General features: G+C 36.1%; 1 protein-coding gene across 1 annotated transcript; it reads left to right on the top strand.

Moving 5' to 3' along the window:
* Positions 1–748: 748 nt before the first annotated feature.
* Positions 749–15349, top strand: LOC140818702 (uncharacterized; the record flags this gene model as incomplete). The annotated part of the gene is made up of 8 exons (XM_073178748.1): positions 749–873; positions 961–1014; positions 8263–8530; positions 9568–9741; positions 9827–9983; positions 10227–10366; positions 10747–10782; positions 14304–15349. Coding segments are annotated over 8 exons (1746 nt in total), but the record flags the coding sequence as incomplete, so codon positions are not given.
* Between the last annotated feature and the right edge of the window lie 8 nt (positions 15350–15357).

Genomic DNA, 15357 nt, shown 5'->3' with positions numbered 1-15357 from the left:
CTGTTGAAATGGTATGCTGAAACATGGTTGTTGAAAATGGCCGGTTTGCCAAAATTTCTGTTTTGAAATTGTATATCGAAATTAATAACTATGCTGAAATCGTTAATTTTGCTAAAATTTGGTGTGCTGAAATCTAGGTTTGCACGCTGTAAAATAACGCTATTGAAGTAAAACACACATAACAAATCTTACGCAGAATGCTCGTTCGAACAAATATCAGTAGGAAGGTTTGAATCACAAACCATTGACTAAACGCCCAACGTCCTCCACCGACTCCGACTCCGACTCGACACATAAGAGCACAATATCTTTTCTGGTTATGGGAATGTGTTGATAGAAATGAAGGTGAGATCGATAATATACAACCAACCAAGTTTTACTAGCTATGAACATCGATCGAGACATTCAACAATAACAACTAATTTTGCTTCCGTTATTTTTTTTAAAAATCTCAGACATGTATTTTGTTTCATGATGTAAGACGGTCTCACGTATCTTTATCTGTGAGACATGTCAACCCTACCGATATTCACAATAAAAAATAATACTCTTAACATAAAAAGTAATATTTTTTATGGATGACCCAAATAAAAGATCCGTCTCACAAAATACGACTCGTGAGACCGTCTCACACAAATTTTTGCCATAAAATTATTGAAAAACTAGGTTTTACAAAAAATTATTTTTATTTACTGAATGTCTGAGTAATAAAAGAAATTAAATAAAATTAAATTAGTAAAATAAAATATTATCTTTCTTTTGCCTTCAATTTCCATTTGTTTATTATTTTGACCTTCGTTCACCTCTTTCGTCTGACCCCTGCCCGGCTCTTGTTCTCAAGGGTTTTTCCATATCTGCAATCCCAAAAGCCCTGTACGCAATCCATATTGCGGAGAAATACAAATCCACTCGTATTCCTACATCAAATTTATCATTCTTTTTGTTTTGTGTTCATTTCAGATTTGTTTTTCTTTTGGAAAAAATATGCTATAATGGAAGTGATTCAACATTCAGGTATTCCATCTTTCCTAATTTGGTGTGAAATTCAAGTTTTTTACTTAAATATCTCGCAGTATTGTTTTGCGGTGACAGTGGCAGAGGGAGAGGGGGTCTGTCGGGGCAGCCTTTGGCCATCTGTCTTAGATTTTTCGGTGGTCTTATGTATTTTTTATGCGCAAGCAAATGAATATTAGCATATTACCCAATCCTTTTAACTTTTGGAGGTTTGATTTCAAGGACTTCGGGCTCGGTCCAATTGGTTGATATGAGCTGGTAATTGTTTGTTCTTTTTGGCCCCAAGATTTGTTTTTTAATGTTTTTTTCTCAACCGAGTTCTCTGGGTAATTGGGTTGGCCGTTAAAGGGTGAACTCGAGGTAAACATGTTCTTAGAACTATACGTGTTTGATGTATATGTTGGTATCTTTTTTTTTTATGCTGTTATTTTTTTTATGTTGGTATCTATTTTTTTTATGCTGTTATATGTTGTACATGCATGAACATGTGTAGTTATGTGAATGTATATTATGGACACTAGCATGTGAATTGTCTGAAAATTAGAGTATATTTATGAAGCCCATAAATTCTTCTCCATTTTTGGTGGGATTGAGAATCCATGCAAATTAGAGAAATTTTTGTTCTCAAGTGAGAATTCATATAATTTGAAATTTCAAGTAAAGTTGGATGCCTTAAGATTTCAACGTTTGACATTTTGTCTTTTTTAATTGAGTTTCAGTTGTTGCCATGAATAATGCCATCATATTTTATATGTGTGATGTGGAGTGCTAGAAAAGCTGAACTAGTTATCATTCTATTTTCCTGTTTGATTTCTTGTAGTAATCAAACTCAAATAAAATTTTCTTTAGTGTATGAATCACAATTTATGCAAAACATATTCATTCACTTCAAAAATACACAACTCTAATGGAGGAAGTTTTAGGTTTTTAGTATCAATTCCCATTAATTATTTTTTTAGATTCACTACTGAGGGAATACAACCTATCGACTCAAGACTATAGGTTAAAAAATGGCCGGTGGTAATAATAATTGTCCTAGTACGTGTGCACTAATTTAAATGTTCAAGTTTTTATCACAAATAATTAATTTGATAGCTTCTTTCTATAACATAAAACTATAGCATCAAATATTGTTTTAATAGGGATGCCTGGTGGTCATTTGTCTTAATCCAATTCAGTTGCTTGTGGATTTCTCTTTTATTTTTGAAAGTTACATCTTGGCCTTGATAGACTGCATATTTTTGAGGATGTTTGAAATGATAACTGATTTTATGCTGGTAATATGTTGATCATCTGTTGAGAAAACCAGTATTTGTGCATGGTAGGTGGTATGTTGTGAACGTGTAGATATGCTTTTTTTATTTTTATACTTGTAGATATTTATACTTGTGTCTTTTGAAGGTTAAAGTTATAAATTGAAATTGATTGCACGTGTTCATTTAAGACAGGGCATAACGTTTCTGGTGAAAAACACTTTTAAATAAAACGTGCTAGCAAAGTTTTGATTTACTTTCTTGAAGACTTTGGGCTTGCTTGATATTGTTTTAGGAGTTTTGTGTGAAAAGTTCTGGGGAAATATTTTGAGAAAGTAAATTTAATTTTGGTTCTTTTTTTGAGTAAATAAAATTGTTATTGTAAATGAAAACTAATGAATGATATTTAAAAAATAATTGGAAAAATATTCGACTAAAAAGAATGAAAATGAGATAGTGGTGTTTGATTTTATTTTTTATGATGTGGGACGTCTTTGGAGAAATGATTCTAAACTAGGGTTATTCTTTCTCACTTTATTTTTGCCTCCACCCCAATTCACCTGCAGAAACCTTTGTCTTAAGCAAGCCGCATCATCGCTGCTGCTATACTAATATCCCAAAATTGTATCCCAAATAGTGGTAAAAAAATATTTTTCTTTATTTCATTCTTTTGCTATTCGGTCATTAAATAATTATTTTCATTGTAGAGTGCTGTGTAGCTGAGTCCAAATAGATCCAGAAAAGCAGTCAAGTGCTAGGAATTTGATTTTAGCCCTAATTTGGTCCTTACTATCAACAAGAAGGCAAAATAGGTTACATTTTTTTATTATATTTCTGATGATTGGTTCTCTGATGCTATACTAATATCCCAAAATTGTATCCCAAATAGTGGTAAAAAAATATTTTTCTTTATTTCATTCTTTTGCTATTGGTCATTAAATAATTATTTACATTGTCGGAGTGCTGTGTCAATGAGTCCAAATAGATCCAGAAAAGCAGTCAAGTGCTAGGTGATTTAGCCCTAATTTGGTCCTTACTATCAACAAGAAGGCAAAATAGGTTACAGTTTTTTATTATTTCTGATGATTGGTTCTCTGATGTGGATTGCAGATAAGCAATTTAGATCGTGCATTCTCCCAGATTTCTGATTAGTCTGTCGTCATTAACTCCTAAATCTTCGACGTGTTTCATGTCAATAAATATTGGGCGCAATCAAATCTAAATGCAGAATCTATAACACTAATGAAATGGGCTTTCTATAACTTTTATTACTGTTTATATCCTCATATGTGCACCGATGTATATTTTTAAGAATTGAAAGATATTTATAATCACATGATTTTCTTTACGTGATTTTTACCATTTATAAGTCAAGTCTTGGTGACAGAACAAGATTATTAGCAATGTTCGGAGAATTTCCATCGCAAACTAGTAATAGAGTCCACATGTGGTGCGCTTAAAGTACACTTCTCATGAAATATTTAAGATTAGAGGCATGAGTCGATATAGCGCCCTTACCCGAGCCACTACTAAACAGACTAATAAACATGCAACATTAAACATAATACCAACAGTTAGACAGCGGAAACCAAATACTTAATCATCTTACAACCCAAATGAAAACAAAACAATAACGACAGTCTTAAACATTAATACAACCATAACAAATACATGATTCTGAACGAGAAAACTATAAACCACAGAAAACCTCCACTGGATCACCACCGAAAACCCAACTGCTCTAGACACTGCCCTGGTCGTCCGAACCGTCCAACCTAAGACCTGCCCCGTGGAATGGGGTGCCCAAGATGAAAACAAGGACGTGAGCGACAATCGCCCAATACGAGAATGTACGAGTATACAAACTGATATGATGCATGCAAAATGCAATATGCTCGGATATCAAGGATCAAGTCAAGAATCTCATGCTCAGTCTAGAGGCGCCTGAGTGTGTAGTCTCTGATCTGCCCTAGGCATGTTTTGGCTCCCACACTCATCATCAAGACGTGGACCTGCAATGTCCAGGTCATCAGAGCCCGCGGGTCCCGTCGGACACTGTAGCTCTCGATGCCCCATCGTCCACAATACAGAATAGGGCTGAGCGGCCCCAACAAACGAGGTATATCTCAAAAGATATCAGGCTCAACATGATATGTCATGCATAATATGCCAAAGCAGTAAAACATGTATCATGCAACAGATAAATATGCAGCATATAAGTGTGTATACTACGCTTGGATATCTCAGTCAGTACATCACGTACCTCACTAAAACAATCTGACAGAAAGCTCTGAACCTAAACAATACCAACATAAAGAAATCACTAACAAACCAGAACAAACATGCTACAAGTTCTCCCTAATGATCCTTAAATCACTATCTAAGGATTTAAGATTATACCTGCGTCCGTCGTCAGCCCGCTGATGTTGTCTCGATCTCAGTACACCGACCTTCCTCGAGTCGACACTAGCTCCGAAACTTCCCGACACCAAAGTGCCCTAGAAACTGGCTAGAAAAACTAAGGTACAACTAGAACTCTCTCTGAAGAATGCGGTGAAGGAAACAAAAGAATCGGCTTCCATTTATAGGCTGCATCCGCACTATTTCAGAAAATCCGAACCAATCTTATCTGCCACGTGTCAGAATCTCATTGGTCTAGTTGGATTTCTCGAGATAATGTAATCCGAAGTAGGTCGGGTTATCCATTTAAAATTCGGTGGATACCAACACCTTAAACCCGAATTATCAATTCCTTAATAATATTAAATTAACAACTCATTAATTATGTCTTAATTAATACTTCATTCAAAATAGGAATTCGGGTCATTACAGTCGAGGTGTCAAATACGAGGGTTAGATTGGATTTGATTTAAACCAGGTTGGTATGAAAACAATGATTGGCATGTCAGATACAGTGGGATCTACGTCTACCAATGTGTGCAACATTTTTTTCTCATCTTTCTCGACCCACTTATGGTATTAAGCTGCTGGGAAAAAATCAATCATGTCGTTTTATCACTTGAATTTTCCACCGATAAGAACTAACCGGTGACATGAAAATATGGACCATCTCTTTAGTCCATTGTTTTCTCTTCGGCCTTTTGTATGCAAGTTACCCTTACCTTTGACTCCCTACGCAGCTGTGTTGTTGGTCCTTGGATATGTCTTCCTTAGCCAGCGATACCGACTACCGAGCCTTTGTCTTTTGTTAGCATTCTGTGTTTGGCTTCAATTTAGGTTTTTGGGCACTTGACATGGAAGGCAACTGAAAGCTTCCTATTTTTCCTGCCATTATTTGTCCTATGCCTCTTCGAGTGATCCATTGGAATCCCACAAACTTGTCATGACTCATGCCGACCCATCAACTACCTACACCTAACTGGAGTCTTGTCGATGAAACTATCCACCTCTATTTTATGGTACCCTTGTGACATGAACTTCTTTCATTGGCACAGGACATCAAACTCATTGGTGCTGTAAAAGATAACGCCAGTTTGGCTAGCAGTCTGGGTTGTCCAATTGAATTCAGCTAGTTAGTACACTGGAAATATGGCCCATTGCTGGGAAACTTAGGAGGCGATTAATCCATTTCTGTAAATGTCAAAATAAATTGTCTGGGTGTACAAGCATTTTCAAATGCTCTTATGCATTGGTTCTATTCGCTAAAGGAAAATCCACGAGATGAAAAATATGACGTCACTATTCCTATAGAATGTAAATTTTATAGCCTTACAAAGTTGACATTGGTTCTTGGGTTAGTAAACTGTTCGGATTAATATTTTTAAGCTTGGATTTTCTGTAAATGATTATTGTCTGTGTGGAACTATATATTGCTTTAAATTTAAGTTGTTTATCTTGTGGTACATTTTCGGCTTCTTCTTCTGACTGTTTCATCAGAAGAAAGCTTTAATCTTCCTCCTAACCTCACTCCTGAATCCTTCCTCTTTATTTTATTTTCCTACGTGGTTTAAATTCATTTGCACTATTGCAGGCATTTGTAGGGGTAAGTAAATTCAGCAAACAGAAGGATGGCTGATGAAATTTTCGATGGGAAGTCATTGTCGGAGAAACTGTCTAAACTAAATAGTTCTAAACAAAGCATAGAATGTATCCTTTCTTTAGGAGGCAGTAGCCATACATTTACTTTTTAGTTTGGAAGTTGAGCGTCACATGCCATATTTGACTTTACTATTCTGCAGAGGATTGTATAATCATGCATGCTATTTTTCTTGTCGCTTGAGTGATGTGGAGTTCTTTCATTTCATGCATGCACATGAGTCTTCTTCTTCAGGGAATATTAACCCATTTTTCTACTCCTATTTTAATACATTTACCTCTGTTGGTTGGAATTTGACGTGTTGAAGGGGTTTAAAGGTGGGTGTGTGAGGGTTTATGTGTTGGGTGTATATATTCATATCAATCTTAGGTTTTGAACAGTATATGCCACAACCGATAGAAGGATTGAATCTTACAATCCCTTCTTTTCTTGAGACATGTTTCTGTTGTGTTATTTAATAATCTGTATAAAAAGTAATTGTTATATTTGGCTTATGAAATTCGAAATAGTATTACTTTTAAAAGAAACTGGATATAATAGTGCGTGAGGAAAGCGGATGAAAGTGAAATGCTTTTCTTTTTTATGTCCAACAGTGATGTGAAGTATATATACATTATTGGGTTATATTGGTAATTTTGTATAGTGGTCATACCAAAAGCACCAAGTTAGTTATTATAATAGGTAGATTATTTATAAAATAGTTATATATTTACTGATTGGACAAGTTATTTGGTGCTACGAGGATGCTAACTGATTCCATGAAGGCTTCACTAATACAGTTTTACTTATGAGGAAATCAATAGTTTTGAAAACAATCTTAGTTTCTCAAGTGACCAAGTGATAATTGCTATATCTTAGACCTTCTGATTTCTTTACATAGATCTTTTGACAGCCTCCACAGTTTCTGTTCTTTCTTGGGATGCTTTGTTTTTTGTTATACCGTGTCTTTTGTAGGTTATCATCAAAAGTTGGGTACAGTTTGAGATTGTGCACCGCAGCACCTCAGCAGTTGGAGGAAAAAAATACAAAAAAATTTCGTTCCGAAATTCAATATTAGTTGATGGAGTTACTTGTCGAATGATTAGAGGTCATGCACCTTATGCAGTTCTTGCATCTCTGGTTTTAATTCTGGAATTTACTTTCATTGTTAATAAAGATGCATGTTAGAAATACAAGGTAGTAAACATGAAAGTACATCTCTGTCAATGTTGAGTTTTTCTCCTTTGTCTGTTTTTTCGTTGTGTGGTCGATGGCTCTGGATTAGATGGAAATAGGAGGGATTTCTTGTTAGGTGGTTTTCATTTCACTTGGATTTTTGCACTGCATTGTTTTGCTTTAGTTACCCAACCCAATCAAGTTGCTGATTAACAATTTTTTTTATATGTAAGTTTCTTATATATATTTTATATGTAAGTTGCTCAAGTTTTTCTTGTGGTGTCCCTAACATAGTAGATGTTGCCAGAAAAAACACTTTTGTCTTCTTCATTTTGTATAATTTTGGTTGATATCGACAACACAGTCCCTCAGAAATGAGTGTGATTTATGGTGCATCTCTTGATTTGTATTTTGTGATTGGAGATATTTTTTTATTTATGGCATGAGATATTATAGGAGTATTTCATAATGATCGGCAGATTATTATCTTTGATGTTTAATTTTCTCAATATGCTCAGTTTTTCTTTACTTTCCCTTATAGGTCAAGTCATTGAGAAATTCCATTCATTCAATGAACTAAGTTTTCTGTATACTGTACATACTTTCTGATGATTTTTGAGGAATGCAGTACTTCCATTGCAGATACATGATGGTGTAAACTGAAAAACAATTTACTCGTTTATGCTCGTGAGATATTTCAGCGATTATAATGTGAAAGTTGAATGTGTATCTGAAGATATTTTGTCGCTTATGATCATTCTAAAAATTCAGAGTACAATGCAGTTTCTTTGACATCCAATCAGCTTTGTCTCGGTGGTGCATTTCTCACCGGAAAAAGGCCAAGCAAGTTGTTGAAACATGGGATAGGTTATTTCAATCTGTACAGCAGGATCAACGGGTATCTTTCTTGTACTTGGCTAATGACATCCTGCAAAATAGCAGGCGTAAGGGTATTGAATTTGTGAATGAATTTTGGAAGATCCTGCCATCAGCTCTCAGGGGTGTTAATGATAGTGGTGATGAAAATTGCAGAAAAGCTGCCTCTCGGCTGGTATTTCATCAACGACCTTTCTTCTTCCTGCTGAACCTTTCTTTCCTTCTGAGCATGAAAAGTAATTGCATAACCTCCTAAGTCCTACCGGAGCATGGATAGCCAACCAGTGCCCTTTTCCATTGCACGTCTTCTTGTTCTCTGCCTATGCTTGTGTATGTGTGGCTTGTGTTGGGTTGATACTATGTAATATGCTCTTTCCATTAGTTTCATGGCAATGTTTAAACTTCTCCCTCCTTTTTAATTTTTCTGAAGGAGTGGATTATTGTCTTACATTCTCTCTGTAAATACTAGAGGAGTGAGACTTGTCTTTGGATCCTCATGGATATAATTTGTTTGCTTCTTTGTTGAACTTCTTGTGCATGTTTTTGGACTCTAATTTTGTTCTTAAAATTTTCTAAAGTACAGGCATGATAGATGACGAAAAACTTAAATTATATTGTTTGCTATGGGCATTCTGAGGATGGAAGAGTATCTCTTTTATCTAGTCAGATTTGACCTGCATATTAGTGGAAGAATTTTTATCAAATTATCTCGCCAAGTTACATTTAATTTGAATTTGACTGCTGCCAAAAAATTTCGACTGTTATTTTTTTTTTTCATGTCTTCTCTGTATAGGCATCTATCTATCTGGTTGATGATAAAAGGATATTTTTCAGTTTATGTTTGATAATTTTTTCTGGGAGGCAACAGTTTACCACATTACTTGTCAAACATCAGGACTGCTGTTTTTTTTTTGCTGCTTTGAGATTACAATTCTGACCCAGTTATCTTTATCTCCTGGTGTTCCAGAACAATATTTTAATTGCACTCTTTGGTGCAGCTTTATGCCACGTGTATACGGTTTTTTTCTTATAATCACTCCCACCATTACACCACTTGGTTGGTTGACTGCAAGGGCCAAATTTCTGTAGGCTTTATGGATATTGCTTTTGGTCCTATTATTATTTCTCTTTTATTTGTTCTCACCTTCTTAATTTCTAATATTTTGTATTCTCTTTCCTCCCCAATTTTTTGGGGGATGCTCTTTATATCAGGTTGACATTTGGGAGGAAAGAAAAGTATTTGGATCTAGGGGTCAGAATCTAAAAAATGAACTGCTAGGAAAGAGTCCTCCACCCAACACTGGAAAGAATCCTTCTCTAATCAGCAGCGGCAAGAATTCGAATCCTATCAAAGTTGTGAAGAGAGATGCCCACTCTTTGAGAATTGTAAGTACAGACTTTGTTTTGGATTTTAATTGTAATTTGTTGTTAGGTTTATTCTTATTATATTTTCTTTTTTTGTTGATTCCAGAAATTGACTGTTGGAGGCATGCCGGAGAAAATCTTAACCTCATTTCATTTGATACATGATGAGGTTGCCAATGAAGATGCTGCCTTAAACAAATGCCGAAGTGCTATTTCTAGTGTACAAGAAATCGAGATCGATGCTGTGAATGCTTCTTCTCAAGGTTTGATCATAATTAGTTTTCTCTAAACTTGCTTGCTGTTGGTAATGATTATGCCTTGGTTGTGGCTTTCTATTGTGGATACTCCATGAGTGCATCAAGCGTGCTATAAACTTGCTAGGAGTGTTTTATATTCCTTTTCTGATTCTATGATGATGTATGAATGGTGTTAATATTATCCATGTTTATAGATGCTTGCTGCAGTTAGTTTATAAACTTTCTGATGTACTTTAATTTTGTCTTCAGGAGACGTTCACGGTTCTGTTGTTATAGATAACATAGAGAAACAGGAGAACATGCTTCACCAATGCGTTAGCCAGCTTGAAAAATGTGAAACAATCAGAGTTGCTTTGGTTTCCCAGCTTAGAGGAGCTCTGCAGGATCAAGTATGCTTTTGCTTTGGGAGAAATCCTTTCTCTGCAGTTTATGTTGTTTTAGTTGATTTATGTGTCCTAATGTTCGGTGCTAATCAACAACCTATTAATTTTATGCATGGATATGGAAAATGTTAAATTTTTTTAAGATGGTATCTGAATTTAGAGATGTCTAGTAGGATAGAATGAGTTGAACAATAAACTGAAATCTTCGAAAATAATTATACGATGAACTAATGTCTGTATATGTTATTGGATTGTATGACTATTGTGGCAACTTAGAAAATTCCCAATTCTCACATAAATTCCAATCTGATCTTAGGAGACTGAGAATGCATGGTATTTCATTTTGACTCCGTACTTTCATGTCCTGACACATCATAACTTTCCAGGAGTCGAAGCTGGAGCTGATTCAGACCGAATTACAAGTAGGGTCAATCTCTATCACTCTCCCTCTCTACACAGTCACACATAGTCTTTTCTTTGCTCTGGTGTAGACGTTCACAACACTGGTTTTTACCATGAATATTAATGTATGAATGTTTCTACATAAGCTGGTTTCCAAAATGATAAACCACATATAGGATGCCCATCTTTGTTGAAAAAAATATATGAGAATTTACTAATTTTTTGTATTTTTGTCCACAACATATAACAGGGGTGTACACACATAAAAAAGAGAGTTAAAACATTCTTACAAGGAAACTGAGATGAAAGTAAAAAATCTAAGCTAAATAAATATTGAAACAATCTAATCAAACCCTCTGAGGAAAACAAATCAAATTTAGCTATTGAAACAATCTAATCAAACTCTCTGAGGAAAACAAATCACTGGTATAATATTTTCACATGAATGTGAATAATTCAACATTGATTCCCGCTCCTCGAGATGGCTTAAGAGTGGTGTTTGGATGGAGAAGTTCTCCATGTCCAAGATGTTTGGATCGAGATTTCTTTTGAAAAAAAGCTTAAAAAATAAAAAAATCAGAAGCTAGAGTGATGGTGGGATGGGGAAGAGTGAAAGGTCTCGTTGGTGTAGGTAGTAATCTCGTACCCAGTAATGATATTCACAAGACAAATATGGCTGATCCCAAAGATCAGCAACCACAAGACGACGAAGGATTTACTGGGCATGATCAGAAATGTGGCTGATTTTAAGAAAGTTGCTATTGAATCAGTGAATAATAAAGCGATGGAAGTTGTACATTGTCCCAATCAAGAGGAGGAGAGGAGGATGAATGGATGGAAGTTCGAAATTGTTTATAATAGGAAAGAGGTCAAGGAACATGGTGGTACAGTTTCTTCAAAAGAGGGAGAAGCTCCAAAGAATACATCCTTCACGGAAGGATTAGAGATGCTGGATGGAGATGACGATAATTGGGAGGATCAACTAACCAAGGATCTGATGGATGATGTGTTAGATAGGATTAGGTTGATTGAAGGGTAGATGATAGCAAAGTGTAGAGTGGGGATTCTTATGGTCTTTTCACAATCAAATCCTTCTTTGAGTCATTTTTTCGCGAAAGTAGCTTTCTCGTTTTTCCATTTTTCCATGTTATATAGAAGGTTCAAGTTCCAACAAAAATCCATGTATTCTCCTGGACAACGATTCTGGGTAAGTTGCCGACCTCGGAGATGATGCAAAAGAAGTGGCCCTCAATTGCTATGTGCCCCAATTGATGTGTGTTGTGTAGGAATGAAATGGAAACACACGATCATATGCTCATTCATTGTGCATTCACGAGCGGGCTGTGGGCTAGAGCTTTGAAAGTACTGGACTGGGTTGGGTGGTGCCGAAGACGATGAATGATTTATTTGCCATGGATCTAGGACAGCTAATTGGCAAGAGGGGAAGAATTTTTTGGCAAGTGGTGGTTCATGGCATATGTTGGTCAATGTGGCTAGAGAGAAATTGAAGAATTTTTTAGAATACGGAAACAAAAGTGACGAGTACTGGGATAAAATAAAAATCAAAGTTGTTATGTAGATTGGTACTCATGAAGAATTTAAGAACGTGTCGATCTAAGATGTACTGAGGGATTGAGCTTATGTGTATCATTGATAGAGCATCAATCTTATGTAGCATTTGCTAACAGTAGACTAGTACTGATTGTAATTAACATCTATTAAGTTATTAATAAAATATCGTTTCTTATAAAAAAAATGTAACTCCCTAGTGTTGCGGCCTGTTGACACGTCTCTGTCATGGATTTTGGTTGTAGGTTGGCTTCTGTGGTAAATGAAAAAATGTAACCTAGGTATATGTATATAGATATAACCCTTAAAATAGGCCAAAACCAAATAAAATTATAAAATATTGCCTATACCTAGAATAAAAAATATTAGGTTAGATCAAGGCGTGTGCCTGGTCACTGCCTAGGGCCTGCTCCATGGCATGAGCCTGCATATGTACTTATTTGTAACATGCTTTTTGAGAAGATGGAAATCTTTATATTTGAGGAGTATAAGCACAAACACTTTGATAAGATACGCCATCACTAGTAGATAATATGATTAATATCTTAGTTCAGGTGTAGCAAGCTATCTTCTGTTATCAATGCAGAGCATGTGAATAAATGGTCGAAACACTTTTGTGACTATTTGTGAAATTTTTGAAGCAGAGTTGTCTTAAATTTTTGTTTTAACAAGTATACCCTATATACATGATTAAGATCAATAAAAGTTATGGACTAACTAGATCCTGATTGTTTTGAAACTCTAGTAGGGACTAGGGCCTCGTATATCACCATGAATGCACCGTATTCACTTGGAAAGATAGAAGAAACATTACTCACATGACTTTGGATGAATTGCTTTAGAAATTGAAAATTGGGTGACCTGAATGATTGTGCTGGAGAATGTTATCCCATCAAATGGTTTACAAATTAGCAGGTGACAAAAAGTTTGGGGGAGATCCAGTGGTATACTGTCATGGACCATTTTGTTCCTCATCTTCCCCTAACTCTAGAGTTCTTTTACGGGCTAGTAGGATCTAAGTTGTCATGTGTTGCATTGGAGCCTTTATGATTAATTTTTGTGGGAACCTAAAGATATAGAATGGTTGTACCAGAATGATGATATCTATGATGCCTACATCATCAGTTTGTACCGGAAGATATCACAAATGATGCTTTTTCTTTAAACACGTATGTACTACAAGATTCCAAAAAATTGATTTGCCTTATATGATGCCTACATCATCTGTTTAAACACGGTATATACTACAAGATTCCAACAAATTGATTTACCCGATTTGCCTGCGTTTACATCCATGATTAATTTGCATGCCACTCCTTTGTCATCAAGCTTTTTGCAGGTTATGCATTTCTTTTTCAACATATTGTATTCTAGGTTTTGATGACCGATGCACCGCCCTCTAGCTTAATCTGTTATGACACTATGGGAGTGTTTGCAATCACAAAAAAATGATTCTTAGCTATCGGCTTAAAATAAATCTGTTTTACGTGTTTCTTAAACCCACGTTTTTGTTAATTTTTACTTAATTTAATTGAACTCTAAAACTGGTAGGATGATAATTCTGCTTTGGTAAAATGTTGGTAGGATGATAATTCTGCTTTGGTAAAATGTAAGATGTTAATATTAAAATCACTTATTTGTCAAACACTACTCACTTTTGACTTTTCAGCTTTTCACTTTTGTTTTTATACATGTTCTGATTTTTCTCTGAGTTCTGATTTTTCTCCACTTCATAATCTATAAATTTAATCACTCCTAGAAAATAATAATCTGTTGCAACCATTTCCTTAGTTTCATGAAAGCAATTTGATTCAGGTTTTGGAAGCTGATCACTGCTTCTCCCAACTCTAGACTTCAAGCATTCATTTTCGTACGAGATTGTGAACTATCTAGTTTCTGTACTTCGCTTTTATATATTGGTGCATGATGTCATGATGTGTTACAATGGATGAACTCTTTATTAAACATGCAGGCTGCTCGGGTTCAGATTGAGAAAGCAGCCAACATAAAACTGCAGCTTGCATCAGCCTCCTCGGCACCACCTGTGAACCAACCAATATTTTCTCCCAGCCTGTCAATAAACAATTTCCCCACCCCTCCACCTTCCAATCCCTTTACTTCTTTTGTGAACTCCATCGACAAAGAGGAGTCGCAGAAGTTGACGGCAGATGCCGTTGCTGCAAAACTTACCGCTTCCTCATCTTCTGCCCTGATGTTTACATCTGTTCTGTCCTCTTTCGTAGCAGAAGAGGCAGCATCAAAAAGCAGCGGGTTGAAAAGGCCCAAGTTGGATACACCCTTTTCTTTTTCAGGTTTCATGAACCCGGAGGGAAATAATTCAGCCTATTTTCCTTCTACGCAGCAAGCGTCAACTAATATGCCATCTGTTCAGTCGTTAGGCGCTCAGTCTGTGTCTGAGTTGAACCCATTACAAGCTCCATTCCTTCCACCACCTCCAGCTCCACCACCACTCGCAACTCCTGCTAATGTATCCGGGAATCCATTAATCCAATCTACAATAATGGGGCAGCCATTTAACTACGGTGCCAGCAACATACTTTCTGCAGAATTGTCTTCAAATGCTGCCGCTGTGTACATCAGGCCAGGCCCTCCACCACAGCAAGCACATCCACAGCTGCAGAATCAGCAAGCACAGTCACAGCAGCAGCAGCAGCCTACAAATGGTGGATACTTCAGGACACCAGCTGTCGGGTTCTATGCTCATAGCCATCAGCCAACGACCTCACCCATACACAAGCAGTGAGTAGGTAATGGTAAGGTAAGGACTTCCCTCCACCCTTGTCATTTTTGTACATTTATAGAAGTCATTAATGGCATAGGAAGTATAATGTTTCTTTCGATATCGGGTAGTTCACAATGTTTTGTCAAGACCGGGATGTTCTTGACCAGGAAATGTGGTACTTTTGGCAAATGTAAACTACATTATCAGGAGGTGCGAGTGGTGGCGGAGTCAAAGGAACTCCTCTCTCTCCACATATTATTATTGCTTTATGGACTGAGTTTTT

Source organism: Primulina eburnea, chromosome 17 (assembly GCF_022965805.1).
Source record: "Primulina eburnea isolate SZY01 chromosome 17, ASM2296580v1, whole genome shotgun sequence".
Taxonomy (NCBI): domain Eukaryota; kingdom Viridiplantae; phylum Streptophyta; class Magnoliopsida; order Lamiales; family Gesneriaceae; genus Primulina; species Primulina eburnea.
The sequence above is the reverse complement of the archived record's forward strand: the minus strand, read 5'-3'. Positions and strand labels throughout refer to the sequence as shown.